At 52.7% G+C, this 12809-nt stretch overlaps 1 protein-coding gene across 1 annotated transcript; it reads left to right on the top strand.

The window, feature by feature from the left end:
- Positions 1 to 1054: 1054 nt before the first annotated feature.
- LOC111935253 (E3 ubiquitin-protein ligase PHF7-like) lies at positions 1055 to 8216 on the top strand. The gene is made up of 16 exons (XM_086846522.1): positions 1055 to 1340; positions 1436 to 1709; positions 2037 to 2128; positions 2214 to 2315; positions 2595 to 2719; positions 2796 to 2958; positions 3045 to 3151; positions 3373 to 3486; positions 3633 to 3751; positions 3900 to 4715; positions 5038 to 5323; positions 6198 to 6328; positions 6634 to 6704; positions 6919 to 7005; positions 7721 to 7805; positions 8024 to 8216. Exons 2-10 carry the CDS (start codon positions 1667 to 1669, stop codon positions 4667 to 4669), a joined length of 1635 nt encoding a protein of 544 aa, XP_086702648.1. The 5' UTR covers positions 1055 to 1340; positions 1436 to 1666; the 3' UTR covers positions 4670 to 4715; positions 5038 to 5323; positions 6198 to 6328; positions 6634 to 6704; positions 6919 to 7005; positions 7721 to 7805; positions 8024 to 8216.
- Positions 8217 to 12809: the final 4593 nt, after the last annotated feature.

Raw genomic sequence — 12809 nt, forward strand, 5'->3', positions numbered from 1 at the left:
TGTCCAGTGCTGAAAAGGGTTGAGGAAGAGTCGGTGGCTGTGTGTCGATGCATAACGTGCGGGAGAGGCACCGGAGCACTTCCCAGGGCCTGGAGAAGCAAACGGGTTCCTGGTGCTGAGGACAAAGTGTCCACAGCTCAGGACTGCATGGCTGAGCTCTTCTGGCTCCTTCTGCTTCAATGCCTTGCCGAGACACAGGTTCCCTGCAGAGCCCCGGGTGCAGCTTCCCAAGGCTCCCCTCTTCCTCCGCCTCCACCCTGCCTCGTGGGTAAAGGCATTCCCTGGCATTGCCCCTGCTGTGCCTCCCTCCTAGTTCAGTGAAGGCATTGTTTTCCACCCAGGGGGGCTCTCCCCTGGAGACAGGAACATGGATGAACTCCCGGTGCCCCAGCATCAGGCAGGTGCAGGGTATCTCTGCTTGTCAGCCCCTGCCCTGTTTCCCTGGGGTCCCACTGACTGTTCTAGCAGTCAATGATCTAGACTTTGCAGGAGCGTGTTTGCAAAGGCGTGAATGCGAAAACTCTACAAGAACGGTTTGTGTGTGTCCCGTCTTGACTTTTTTCAATATAGTTGCTAGAAGGAAAGCATGGACAAAACTGGCAAAGTTCTTTAATGTGGGAAAAGCAATTGACTCCTGAGCTGAGCACTGTTGCAAGCTCTCCAGTCAGATACAAGGTAATCTTTCATTGAATTTCCCGGGTTTCCATAGAGTCAGTGTAAAGGATGAGCTTTCTCAGAAGCTAAATAGTAATTTTTCCGCTTAATAGGAAATGTCAAATTCATGAGATCGTTAGATGACAGGAGAATTAAGGTCGGGAGGCAGCTGCAGTGGTCCCCAGCTTTATCTCCTGTTCCCAACAGTGATCAGCACGGGCATGAAATCAGGTTCATCTCAGTTTACTGCAGAGAGGTCTTGAGGAAAACGTCGCTTCACCAAGAGCAGGTTTGGCATCTGTGCAGTGCAAGAGACCCTGCACAAGCTCTCTGGGCAACAGACTGCCAGGAGCAGGAGCCCTGGCGTGGCCGTGCCTGAACAGCACCTTTGTGCCTACAGTGCCACCCTTGATGGCTGCCCTGGGGCCTGGGCTTGGACCCTGCACTTGCTGCAGGAGTCTCTGGCCCGGTTCCGTGCTGACCAAAGGCTTGGAACCATCTCAGAACCTCGGTTCCCAAGGGGGTGGCCTCAAGTGGTTGCCGGGCATGTGAAGCCATGGCTGCCTCAATCTTGGGAGCAAGATGCTGATGTCAGAGTGGCCATTGTGACGCGTGCGACCAAAGCCCCAAAAGGGAAGGCTGGGCTCAGGCCGTGTGTCAGTGCGACCTGGCAACGGGAGGAGAAGGTAAGGCAGGGAAGCAGCTGCCCAGGGACCAGAGGGGCCCCACACCTCGGGGCTCTGGGCCTGTGCTGCAGGCTCACCTGCCTCTCCCTTCCCAGAATCAGCGCAGGAACATCCAGAGGAGACCGCGGTGTTCCTGAACGCGACGACGGGAGCAGAAGGCGGACAGGAGCAGGGCTCACGCAGGGCTGACCAGGGAGTAGCACCCTCGTAGCTCTGGGCCTGTTCTCCAAACTCCCATCACTCTTCTCTCTCCCACAGAGAGACAGGACCAGCACCTGGCGGAGACAGCGGCGTTCCTGGACAGGGATTCGGCGCTGACAGCCGCCATGTGCGACAGGGAGCAGGAGGGCCCTGATGGCAGGGAGCCAGGTGAGGGCAAAGCAGCCCTCCCACAGCCTGGCCCAGGGGCTGTCGGGGTGGCCAGCGTGGGGTGCAGAGCAGAGGCCGGGGGAGGCAGGAGCTGCTCAGCCAGGCCAGGGCTGGCAGCCTCCTTCCTCCTCAAGTGGGGCCCAGCTGGGCCAGGGGGCAGCTGTGGGGAGCCCCATGCCCGCAATGGCCGCTGCTCTCCAAGGCCTCCAGCCCTGCCCATCAGCCAGGCACGCAGGCAGGGACAGAGCAGCCCTTGGGGTCGATGCTGCGGGCTGAGAGCCCCACAGAGCTGCTCATGCCCGCTGCCATTGGCTCTGTCTCCTGCAGAATGCGTGTTGTGTCACCGTGCAGACGCTGACCCGGACACCTGCGGAAACAGACGGGAGAAATATGGGCTCTGTGCCCACATGTTCTGCCTGGTGAGTGGCTCCGGGCACTCCCTCCCGCATTGCAATGGGCAGTCCCTGCCACCCTGTCTTCATCACCTCTTCCCCTTTTCTGCAGTATTTTGCCACTCTTCTTTTCCGGCAAGAAAAGAAACATGTTGGACTCCTGGGCTATCTTCCTCAAGATATCCAATGTGCAGTCAGGCGGGCGGCACAGAAGGTGAGAGCCTGGCAAAAGAGCAGGGACATTTGTGCCAGGAGAGGTTTGCTAGAGCTTAGCCCAGACCCCCAGCAAGAAAGGCCGGCCATCCAGCCAGCTGTGGGACAAAGTCTGGCTCCCAGCAGCTCCAAAGAGTCCCTGGCACAGGCACTTCCTCCACCATCTGGCTCTGTGGGCTGAGAGCCAGTAGCAGCCCCATCCCGCTCCCTGCCCGCAGCCCTGGGGCTGCCTGGGGAGGCCCCGAGGCTGCCGCTGATGGGGCTGCCTGGCTCATTCCAGCACTGCTGCGTCTGCGGCCAGAGCGGGGCCACCATCATGTGCTGCGAGGAAGACTGCAACAGATGGTTCCACCTGCCCTGTGCCAAGGAGGGCGGCTGTGTCAATCACTACTTTGCCTCATACAGGTAGCTCCTCTCCCCTTCTAGCCACCCTTGGGGAAGGACCAAGACTTTCTCATTATGCCCGTCCTTTTGCCCCCAGATCCTTCTGCCCTGAGCACCGTCCAGTGCAGATTGTGCAGGTGACTCCAGAGCCGGGCACCGAATGCCCCATCTGCATGGAGCCAGTGGAGGACAGAATGACCTTCACCACCATCGTGTGCCCAACGTGCCAAAGAGCCTGGTTCCACAGGGACTGCCTCCAGGTGGGAGCCATGCCCTCAGGCCTGGGACACAGCAGGTGCTCAGCAGCACCAGCGTCTGGCTCACGCTGCTTCTGTTTGCCCTGCAGGGACAGGCCATGCGTGCTGGTCTTTTCTCCTTCCGCTGCCCCCTCTGCAGAGACCATGAGGTATTCGCTGTCGAAATGTTCATCATGGGAATCCGCATCCCCTTCAGGTTGGTGTCGTTCTGCGGGGCTCACAAGACAGGAGGGTGCAAATGCTGTGCTGTGCCAGGCCCTGCCCCAGCAGTCCAGGCCCTGCCCCATCCAAGGAATCTGGACTTGCGCTTCTCAGGGGACTTGGAAAAGCATTGGAGGAAGAGCAGGGACACCTGCTCCTGTTACGTCCATGCAGTCAGGGCAGCAGAAACACATCAGCTTTTCCTTTCCCCATCAGACTGCCAACATGGGAGGACAACGACGCCTTCGCGGATCTGAGAGTGCGTCACAGCAGGTGCAATGCCAGGGAATGCCTTTACCCAGGAGGCAGGGAGGAGGCAGAGGAAGAGGGGTGAGTTGGGAAGCTGCACCCGGGGCTCTGCAGGGAACCTGTGTCTCAGGAAGGGCTCAAAGCGGAAGGAGCCAGTGGTGCACGGCTGGACAATCCCATGCTGGGACACTTTGTTCTCAGAGCCATCAACCCGTTTGCTTCCGCAGGCCCTGGGAGCTGCTCCTGTGCTCCTCCTGTGCTGCCGAGGGCACCCACAGGCGCTGCTCTGGCCTGACAGTGAGGAGAACCCGCTGGGAGTGTGACAGCTGTGCTGGTCTCGACACAGGTATGAGGCAAAGCAGGCGGGTGTCCCTGGACTGGGGCCAGTGCCCAGGCTGGGCACAGCAAAGCCCATGGGCTCCTGGAGGGCTGGGGGCAGTGTTCTGGTTGGGCATGGCCTGGGAGGCCTCTGACATTCCTGTTTGGCTTTACAGCCCCCAGGGATGAGCAGCCAGAGCTCAATGACCCCAGCCGGATCAGACAGTCAAGACTGGAGCCTGCTCACGGCCTTTCAGAATCCGAGGCCATCAGGCCGAGCTCCAGCAGCGCAGTGCCATCGGGTCTGGCTCCCCAGTCTCCAACTCCGGGGACCAGCAGCCACAGAAGCCCCCGGCATGCAGTTTCTTCCTTGGCAGACACTGGCAGCGCACACACACCAAGGGCAAGATCCAGCAGCTGGACGGGCCCTGAGGACAGGGTCCATTCCAGACATGCTGGGCCTGACAGCAGGCGAAGGCGCTCTCACCAGCAGAGGCGGGCCTCAGATGGGGCCGTCCGGTCGCGGAGTCGCCGTGACAGGAGCAGTAGGAGAGCATCAAGTGCAGAGAGGCGCAGGCAAAGGGAGACACCGTCGCGGGCTTCCCGCAGACACAGCCGCTCCCGGCAGCAAGCTCATGCCCAGAGTCCACCTGCCCGGTCGAGGAGTTGCCATGACAGGAGCAGCAGGAGAACGTCGAGGGCAGAGAGGCCCAGGCGAAGGGAGACGTCCTCAGGGACGTCCCCGAGACGCAGCCGCTCCTGCGTGCAACGTCGAGCCTCGGATCAACCTGTCCGGTCCAGGAGTCACCAGGACAGGAGCAGGAGGAGAGCAGCAAGTGCTGAGAGGCCCAGGCTCAGGGGGACACCGTCAGGGACGTCGCGCTGGAGCAACCGCTCCCGCCAGCCACGTCGGGCCTCAACTGGGACCTCCAACAGCAGCATGTAGTGTCATCTTTTCTTTCTAGTCCCTCTGTTTGCTGCCGTAAGTGAAGGTGAGAAGGGTCAAAACAGGCACCTCGAGATTTGCAGGTCTGTGGGAAAACCGAATTAGCTCTTGGCATTTCCATGATTCTTGATTTCTATGTTACCATGTATTGTGTAGGGAAAAGTCACTTAAGCACATAGCTGATTAAAAAGGACACTCATTCCTGTCTTTAGACAGATATTTCCCCTCTGCTTACCCTTGAACGTGGATCCTTAATGGCTTGGATACCATGCCATTTAGGGAGACATGACGAGCAAGGTGGCTCTTAGGGAAGCTGTCTTTGAAAAGGACATGTGTTGAGTCGCTATCCTTAAACAATCTCATTTCAGTAAAGCCTTTCTTCAGTAAAGCAGAGGGAGAAAGAAGAGAGTGAGACACTGCTTTAAGTGTCTGAAGAAATCGATTGCGACACTGCTGCTGATTTAAAACACTTGCTTGGACCTTCAAAGATGAAACCGGAAAAGACAGTGGAAATAGGCTGGGACAAAGAGGATGCGCAGGACTCTGCCCCAGACGAACGTCTGGGACCTTTGCCTGAAAACGACAGAACTCAGGAGTCCAGTGCTTTCCAGTCTTCCTTCTTTGGAGACACAGAGGAGTTGGGCATCAAAGAAGGTAACAGCAGAACCCTCCTAACGGAGCCATTTCTAAGGAACGGCTTCTGGCAGGCACTGTAGAGCAATATGGTGTAAAGAAGGTCATAATCCAGAGGATTTTCAGCAGCAGAAGTCAGTACTTCTGCTGAAGCATTTTGATCTTCATTTCTACTTGCCAAGCTTGTGGGAGATTAATGAGAGGTAACTCCTGCTTGCATCTCAGGAATTTTGAAAGGCACGCCTTGAGAAGGCATTGGGATTTTTGCAGAGCGGTGAAAAAGCTTCCCCTAAACTTCTCAAGCAGGGAAAAAGGTGGCACAGCAGTCATACCAAGTTACATGGAAGCCAACAGGATTTTAAGGAAAATGGGTGTTAAGGTAGAGGGAGGAACAAAATCCTGGAGTTGACCCCAAGCTCCATGAACATTCTGTTAGTTACTGAATTCTATTCCTGGACCTTCAGAAAAGTGAAAGTTTTAGGACACTGGGGTGTCCTAAGCTCAGATAAAATAAGGCCTTATGAAATGCAGATGAAGGAATATTTAATCAAGTCACAGTCAGGTAGGAATGAAAGGAAACCGTGCCAAGTTATCCAAAATATTAAAAAACAACAACACAAAGCAACAAGCCCACCACACTTGTGCTGAATTCAGAAGCTATTCACTGTCTTCTGGATGTGATGCTAAATGTTTAAGAATACATAGGAGATGCCTAGAACAAAGTGGAAAATCCTGGAGCAGAGCTACAGTTCAGAAAATCAGGGAGAAGAAGATTTTGTCCTTCCTAAATCTGTCTTCTCCAGTAAATATTTCATTTGAAAAGAGGAATTTTTCCGGGCAAGCAGAGAAATAATTTGGTTTTGACTTGCTTTCTGTTTTGGTGCTGGTTTTGCAGAGCCTTACGTACTTGGAACGATAAAACCGGAAAACGTCGGGTGGCAACAGGATTCACATTTCCAAGACATCCCGTCTGGGGCTGCTGATGAGCCGGAGATGTCAGAAATTGAAAAGCACCAAGAAAGAAAGGCAAGTTCCATTTGTATTTGTTGTCTACTTGGCTGTAGTAGTTGGATGCTGTGGGAATATTAATGGCAGCACTGAGAAAATGGGAAACTGACACTGCACACCTCTGAGCAGTGAAAGCCAAAAGGCAAAGACACAGTCAATTTTATTGTAAAAAGTGGGGTTCTTTAATAGAAGGCTTTATTTGCATACTATGGAGTAGAGCTCTTCCATGTACACCATTTCTCTGAGGCACTACAGCTCTAACTTGTGCTCAGGGCATTTGATAGGACCTTTGAGAATGCTAAAACCCCTTTGTACTTGTCTAGGTTTCTTTCTCTACCACGCACAGAAAGTGCTAGAGTTCTCTTCTTCTCCATAGATGACGAACGCCTAAGAGGTACGACACAACTTGTTCAGTCCCCTTTTGTATATTTTTCCCTTTTAAACCCTTACTGGACTTGAGTAAGGAGGAAAAGATGCCTCCTGGTTATGAATGCTCTGTAGTCAAAATTTGCCATCCTTTCTTGTGGTCAAAGTTGTGGTAGAATCCCATGAGACAGTCCTGGTAAAAAATAAAGGCTGAGCAGCTTTCTGCCTTTCCTTTCTTTCAGATAATTACCTCATAGCGATAGGAACTTGTAGAGCTTAGCAAAAACATAGTCACTAGACAGGTTACTGAGACATTTGGGATTTTTCAGGTAGGTCTATCACTTTTAACTTTTTCCTGTCTTTCTGGTGTTACTGTTAGGAATGATGAGGGTTCTTGTCAGCGACATATGTCCGTGCGGTTCTTCATCCTAATGAATCTGGGGCTTTCTCTTCTGAAGCCACTGAATTTTCGATTTAAAAACAAAGACAACAACAACAAAAGAAAACATACACAGCCTCAAAAATTACACAGGTTGCCAAAACAATTGCTTGTTCTCTTTTGTAGAATATAGTCTCAAGTCAGGCTTAAATGACGTTCCTTTCTTGAGACTTGTAAGATAACGCTGATGAAATGTATGGCTGTGTTCATACAGTTACTGCCCTGCAATCTTCCAGCCCGTCAGATTTGCAGGGTGTGTTAGAATGGAGATCTCAGCCCTTGGCAGGCAGCGCTTCTGGGGGGCAGCTGTGGGATCCTGCTGCTGAGCGTTTAATGCAAGAGCTGCTGTTTCACTGCAATTTAGATTTCAGCATGTTCAGGGAGACAGCTGCTGCCTTTCATTTTTCTTAGTACACCAGGCTGCAGTAGGGAACAGTTCTGCTGAAGCCGACATGTGGTGGGGGGCAAGAGAATAGGAGGGACGTGAAGAATAGAGCTTCTGACTTGACTGTTGTGTTGTTCATTCATGATTGTTGGGAGCAGCAGCAGAATCACAAGTGTTGAACCCTATTGATTGGTGTTCTGTTGTGTTTTCTTTTGTGCAGAGGGCGCAAAGTTATTTTTTGTAGATCTGTAGAGTTCAGTGAAGAATAAGAGAGTTGGGAAGACAGACGTAGATTATTGCTTGAGGTGAGTATGGAACATCTGTTCCCTGGTAACTGTGGCTGAATGCTGAGCATGGGGAGGGAACACGGCTATGGATGCGCACGCAAAATTAATTCAGGACCTCCAGAAGAGCCTGAAGCTTTGTAACTGTCAGGGAACAAAAGGTTGTTAGTATACTGGTGTGTGTAACATCATGTTGTGATGTCCAGCCACGTAAATCACTGCATCTCTCTCTGTTACAGGAGCAGCTAGCTAACTAGGTGTAAGGGAAGTGTTTAAGAGAAACAGTGAATTTAGAGACTTCTGCGAGTAGTGGATTCAAAAACTTCTCCTAGGAATATGTTAGGTTTTCATTAATTTCTGGATCGTCTTAGGAAGCATAAGAATTCCAAATGGAAACTGAAACCAAACTAATAAAACCTTTCTTGAAAAGAATCATGTCGTATTTGTTCCTTGAAGAAGTTGTCAAACAACATTACATTTTAAATCCTTTCAAGAACCTAACAGGAAAAAATATTGGCAAACCCGGTTAGGCAGTGTTTCTGAGCTGGCGCTGATGCTCTCGGGTTCCGGGGAGCCACGGGAAGGCTCCAGTCCAGACTGTCCGGTCAGGCTGGGGCCATTGAGCTCCGGCTCGGCCCTGGAGGCTGTGAGGGCAATCAGCAATGTCAAAGGCCTCCCAGGCCTGGGCCAGGCCTGGCCGGAGCAGTGCCCCCAGCCCTCCAGGAGCCTACGGGCTCTGCCAAGCCCAAAAGGACACTGCCCCCTGCCCAGGGGCCTTGGCCTGACAGCCGAGCCCAGAGCAACAGAGCTGTCACACTCCCCGCTGGTTCTGGTCGCTCTCAGGCGCGAGCAACGCCCGTGGGTGCCCTGGGCAGCAGAGGAGCAGCACAGGGGCACTTGCCAGGGCCCACCACTGTCTTCACAATGCTGTCCCAGTGTCAGCACCGCTGCCGTAGCCGCCGATGCTGCTTCAACAGTTGTAGTCAAGGACTGACTGCTCAGTCCTTGTGGTGTCGTGCAACCACGGGGTTCTGCGACCTTGGGGACCTCAACCTTTGTAACCCCAGAGCCTGCTGTGACCTCATGGCCTTGGCTGTAGCCCCGGAGTGTACTCCCATCTGTACTAGCGGACTGCCTTGACTGTATATCTTTACTTCATCAAAGGGCCATTGCTAAACAAAACCGTGGTTTTGCCTGCTGACATTGCTGGTCAGGTGTCGCTAGAGGACACGAACTATAGAGTGAGGGTTCTGATCACTCAGAGCAACCAGAGGTTTTTCAGGAAGCATAAAGCCTTTATTTTGGGGTTTTTCAACCCTTTCATAAGGTGTTCTGATACAGGTTATCTTGATTGGTAGAAAGAACAAGACCTCCCTCATCCCATTGGTGGGACAAGAGAAAAACACTCTCAGAACATCTGTGTCTTGTTTTGGGAAACCAAACCTTACTTTCACAAACAGTCCTTGAGAGAGAAATGTTCTCCAAAGACTTTCCCTTGGAAACAATGAGCTCCTGAGAGCTTGAATGTCTCTCAGGTTCAGAAAATCATGTCCACAGTCAGGCTGTGTTCCTGGCGTTGCTCTTGATGGTTCCCTTTTTTCCTGGGCACTCCAGTGGAAGGGGACCAGGTGATGCCACTGAAGGAAATGTGCCCTCAGCCCAGGGACGCTCAGCTTGGACTCCCCCAGCCCCTCGGAGCCCCACTGCTGGTGTTTGTTTGGCTTTGCTGGTGCTACCAGCCAGACACTGGGGTGAGAGCTCCATCTCTTTATTGGAACAGATGAAGGGGCCATCACCTACACTGGCAGATGGGCTCACCTTCAGTGTTGTTTAAAGGGCAGGGCCAGGGGGCTCAGGGACAGTGGAAGGACCATGTTGGTCTCAGGTGGGGCTGGAGGGTGCTGGGCTGGTCTTGAAGTCTCTACAAGAACTAAGGAATGGGCTAGGCTGGGGCAGAAGAAGACCAAAAAAGGGAGTGAAGGGACCTTGGGGATACCCATGGGGAGAAGAGTTGACCGTGGGATCTACAGGGTTATAGGAGGATTCCTCCTGTTCTGGGATGGCTGCTCTGGGGTCCTCTTAGAGCTCTTGAGAGAGCTGCCCAGACCCTCATTACTGAAGAGGAGCTGCTCAAGCTGTCAGGGTGTTTAGTGCAGCCACAGTCCTTCAAATACTGTCCAGAAGTGCTCCTGTAGAGAGAAGAGGTGACTAGGCCCCCAGCTGCCGCTGGCACACAGAGACCCTCCTGCACAGCAGGGCCCAGAGCGGCCAAGGCTCCCCAGCACGGCTGCAGCTGCTGGCACAGCTTGGCCCAGCTGGAGAGCTGCCCCTCAAGGCCCCAGAGAGCAGGGGATGGCTCTGGACAGGGTCCCAGGCCAGGAGCAGGCCCCAGAGTGTGTATGCCTTTCAAGGGCAATCTCTTCCCTTCTTTTCTTCCTCCCTACCTTGCTTTGCCTCTGCCCACTGCTCCTGGGGCTGCTCTGGGCCAGGCAGCCTCAGTGGCAGCCAGCACTGGCTGCAGCCCGAGCGGGCTCCCCAGGACAAGGCCCCGCAGTGAAGAGGCCAAAGAAAGGCCTGGGCAGCAGCAGCAGAACTCTCAGTAGAGTTATTTGGGCAGCCACTGACTACCCACAAGTCCACAGCAGCCTCACTGAGAATATTTCCTGTCTACATAGACTTTCTAAAGAAGCTGTTTGAGGGCAAGATGAACAAAACACTCAGCGTTTTCTCTTCCAGGCATAGCAGATTCCAAAGCAACACAACATGATGATAAGCTGTTGAAGGACCCCCGAGCTATTCACCAGTCTTCACAGAAGTAATTGTGAACGCTGTTTATTACTATCTTTAGCACACCTTTTATAGGGTTCTACAGGTCTGCGGGCAGAGCAAGCTACTATTGACTAAAACACACAAGTTTACATATTTTCCCCTACACACAAGGATATTGTTTTGCTTTACTCTCTCTTCTGCAGTCAAGTTTCAAGGATTTTAGCCCTTAATATCTCGACTTATTTCAAAGGCTGGTTTGTGCATACAGGCCTTTACTAATATATAAAATATATCAACAATAAGCTCCAAACAAAGCACACCTGCTATTATCCCTAACCAACAGAGTGTTCCCTGATAGAAAGCCCTTTAAAAGCCCTTCTGGGAGTTGGGAATATGTGTTGTGGTGCTGGCCGCATCTAAGGAAGCAAAGGGCGGTGTGAGCCCGTGCTGTGCTCCGCTGCTGAACTGGCAGCATGCTGGGTATGGCCTGAACGTTCTCTGTTTCCCCCAGAGCTGGAGCCTGCAGGCACCTTGCTTCCCCTTGGCACAGGTTGTGCCCTCCAATAAAGCCCAGAAGGCCGGGAGCAGAGCCCAGGGACAGCGCAGCTGCTTGGGCAGTGGCTCCTTCCAGGGACTCAGGCCAAAGCCATCCCTGAGCAGCCACTGCCACCCCTGACCCTCCCTGCTCTGTGACAGCTCCCCCAGCCCAAGGGGACAGAGCCAGGCCCTGTCAGGAGCCAGTTCTTAAACCCTGTATATGGGAAAATGCAAATATGAGGTTAAAATAGTTAAAAACCCTGGGAATATTGGTGCATGGAAATATGACAGAGACAAATAATACTCTCTTTAATGTAATGTATCACTATCATTTTCCAAATTTGCCTTGGCAAGAGGTTGGGACTGATGGAGAAGAAACCCAGCCACCCAGATGTGAACTGCCCTTTTCAGAAGCATGCAAAACCCCAAAATCCCTCAGCGTCCCAGAATTCCCTGAGCCCAACCCTTCAGAGGACACGGGGAAAGAGGGAGGGGCGCGGGGGAATACCGAGAAGGCAGAGGGTGTCATGATTACTACAGAAAGCAAAGTGAGCAGTTTGTAGGAGTATTTGAGAGTAAAAGGTCTCATAGGGAAACACGACGAGGTGGATCGAGACTTCCTGGAATTTTCATGGTTCATCAAAACCCCTCGTGGTGGGGGGAGAAAAGGCTAGAAAAAAAGCACTGCCATTTCTGAAACCACACCCTCGGAGAAACCTCTTCCCCTGCCTTCCCGTATGTCAGAGCAGCAAGAGAGATGGATGGCAGAGCCCAGAACACAAAGCGAGCCGACTCCGCCCTCTGATGAAACTGGCCACCTACAGGTGATGTCAGAAAAGGCTAGCACAGAGAGGTCTGCCCAGCAGGCGGACCCAGAAGCTCCTGAAGAGTCAGGGCCAGAGGCTGCCTAAGAGGTGGAGCCACAAAATGCTGCGGGATGCAGCGGGACAGCTGCACGTCAAAGCATGGCAAACCCCACCCAAGAGGGAGAGCTAGGGGCAGTGCCAAAGAGCCGCCCCCGCCGCAAAGTGAAAGCGACTGAGGGACTGGCCAAAGTCATGAAGCCATGCTCCCCTGCTGGACCCGTGACGCCATTCATGACGCCGAGGGCACAGCCCAGCCAGGCAGAGGCTGGCACTGTCCCCACCAATTAGTGCGTGCACCTTCTCTCATTCAGGGTGGTGTCATGCAACCCATGCGTGAAAACAATCCAGAAATGGGGAAACGAATTGTGATTCGTGCTGCCTTATGCGAGGCAGACACCCTGGTTCAGGAGCAGCATGGTGACCCCCCTCGGGTCACTCGGTCCATCTGCACACAACACCAATGTGATGGATGGCAGAAATGGCGTTTATTGCTGAAAAATTTGACACTTTTTATCCTAGGTTCCCAGTGTCACTCCCATCTGCTTTCATCACAGCTAGGTGCTACTGGCTAATTACCATACACTGTGGAGGAGAGGGGTGACTATCTTTCCGTTACATCCCGATATCTTCCAACCACTGGGCCCTAGCTTCCCACATTTTCCCCTCCCCCTTATGCTTAGCTAAATTTGCTAGAATATAAGGTGTATTAGTCTTGAAAGTTCTAACGTTATTTTATGTATATCTCTTTCTAAACATTTTATCTAACTTATCTATATTATGAAAAGGTTTAAAACAGATATCATAAACTTGAGTAAAATATAAGGTACACTATACTTAACGAAAAGGCTAAAAA

Source organism: Cyanistes caeruleus, chromosome 11, assembly GCF_971803275.1.
Source record: "Cyanistes caeruleus chromosome 11, bCyaCae1.hap1.1, whole genome shotgun sequence".
NCBI classification, from domain to species: Eukaryota; Metazoa; Chordata; class Aves; order Passeriformes; family Paridae; genus Cyanistes; species Cyanistes caeruleus.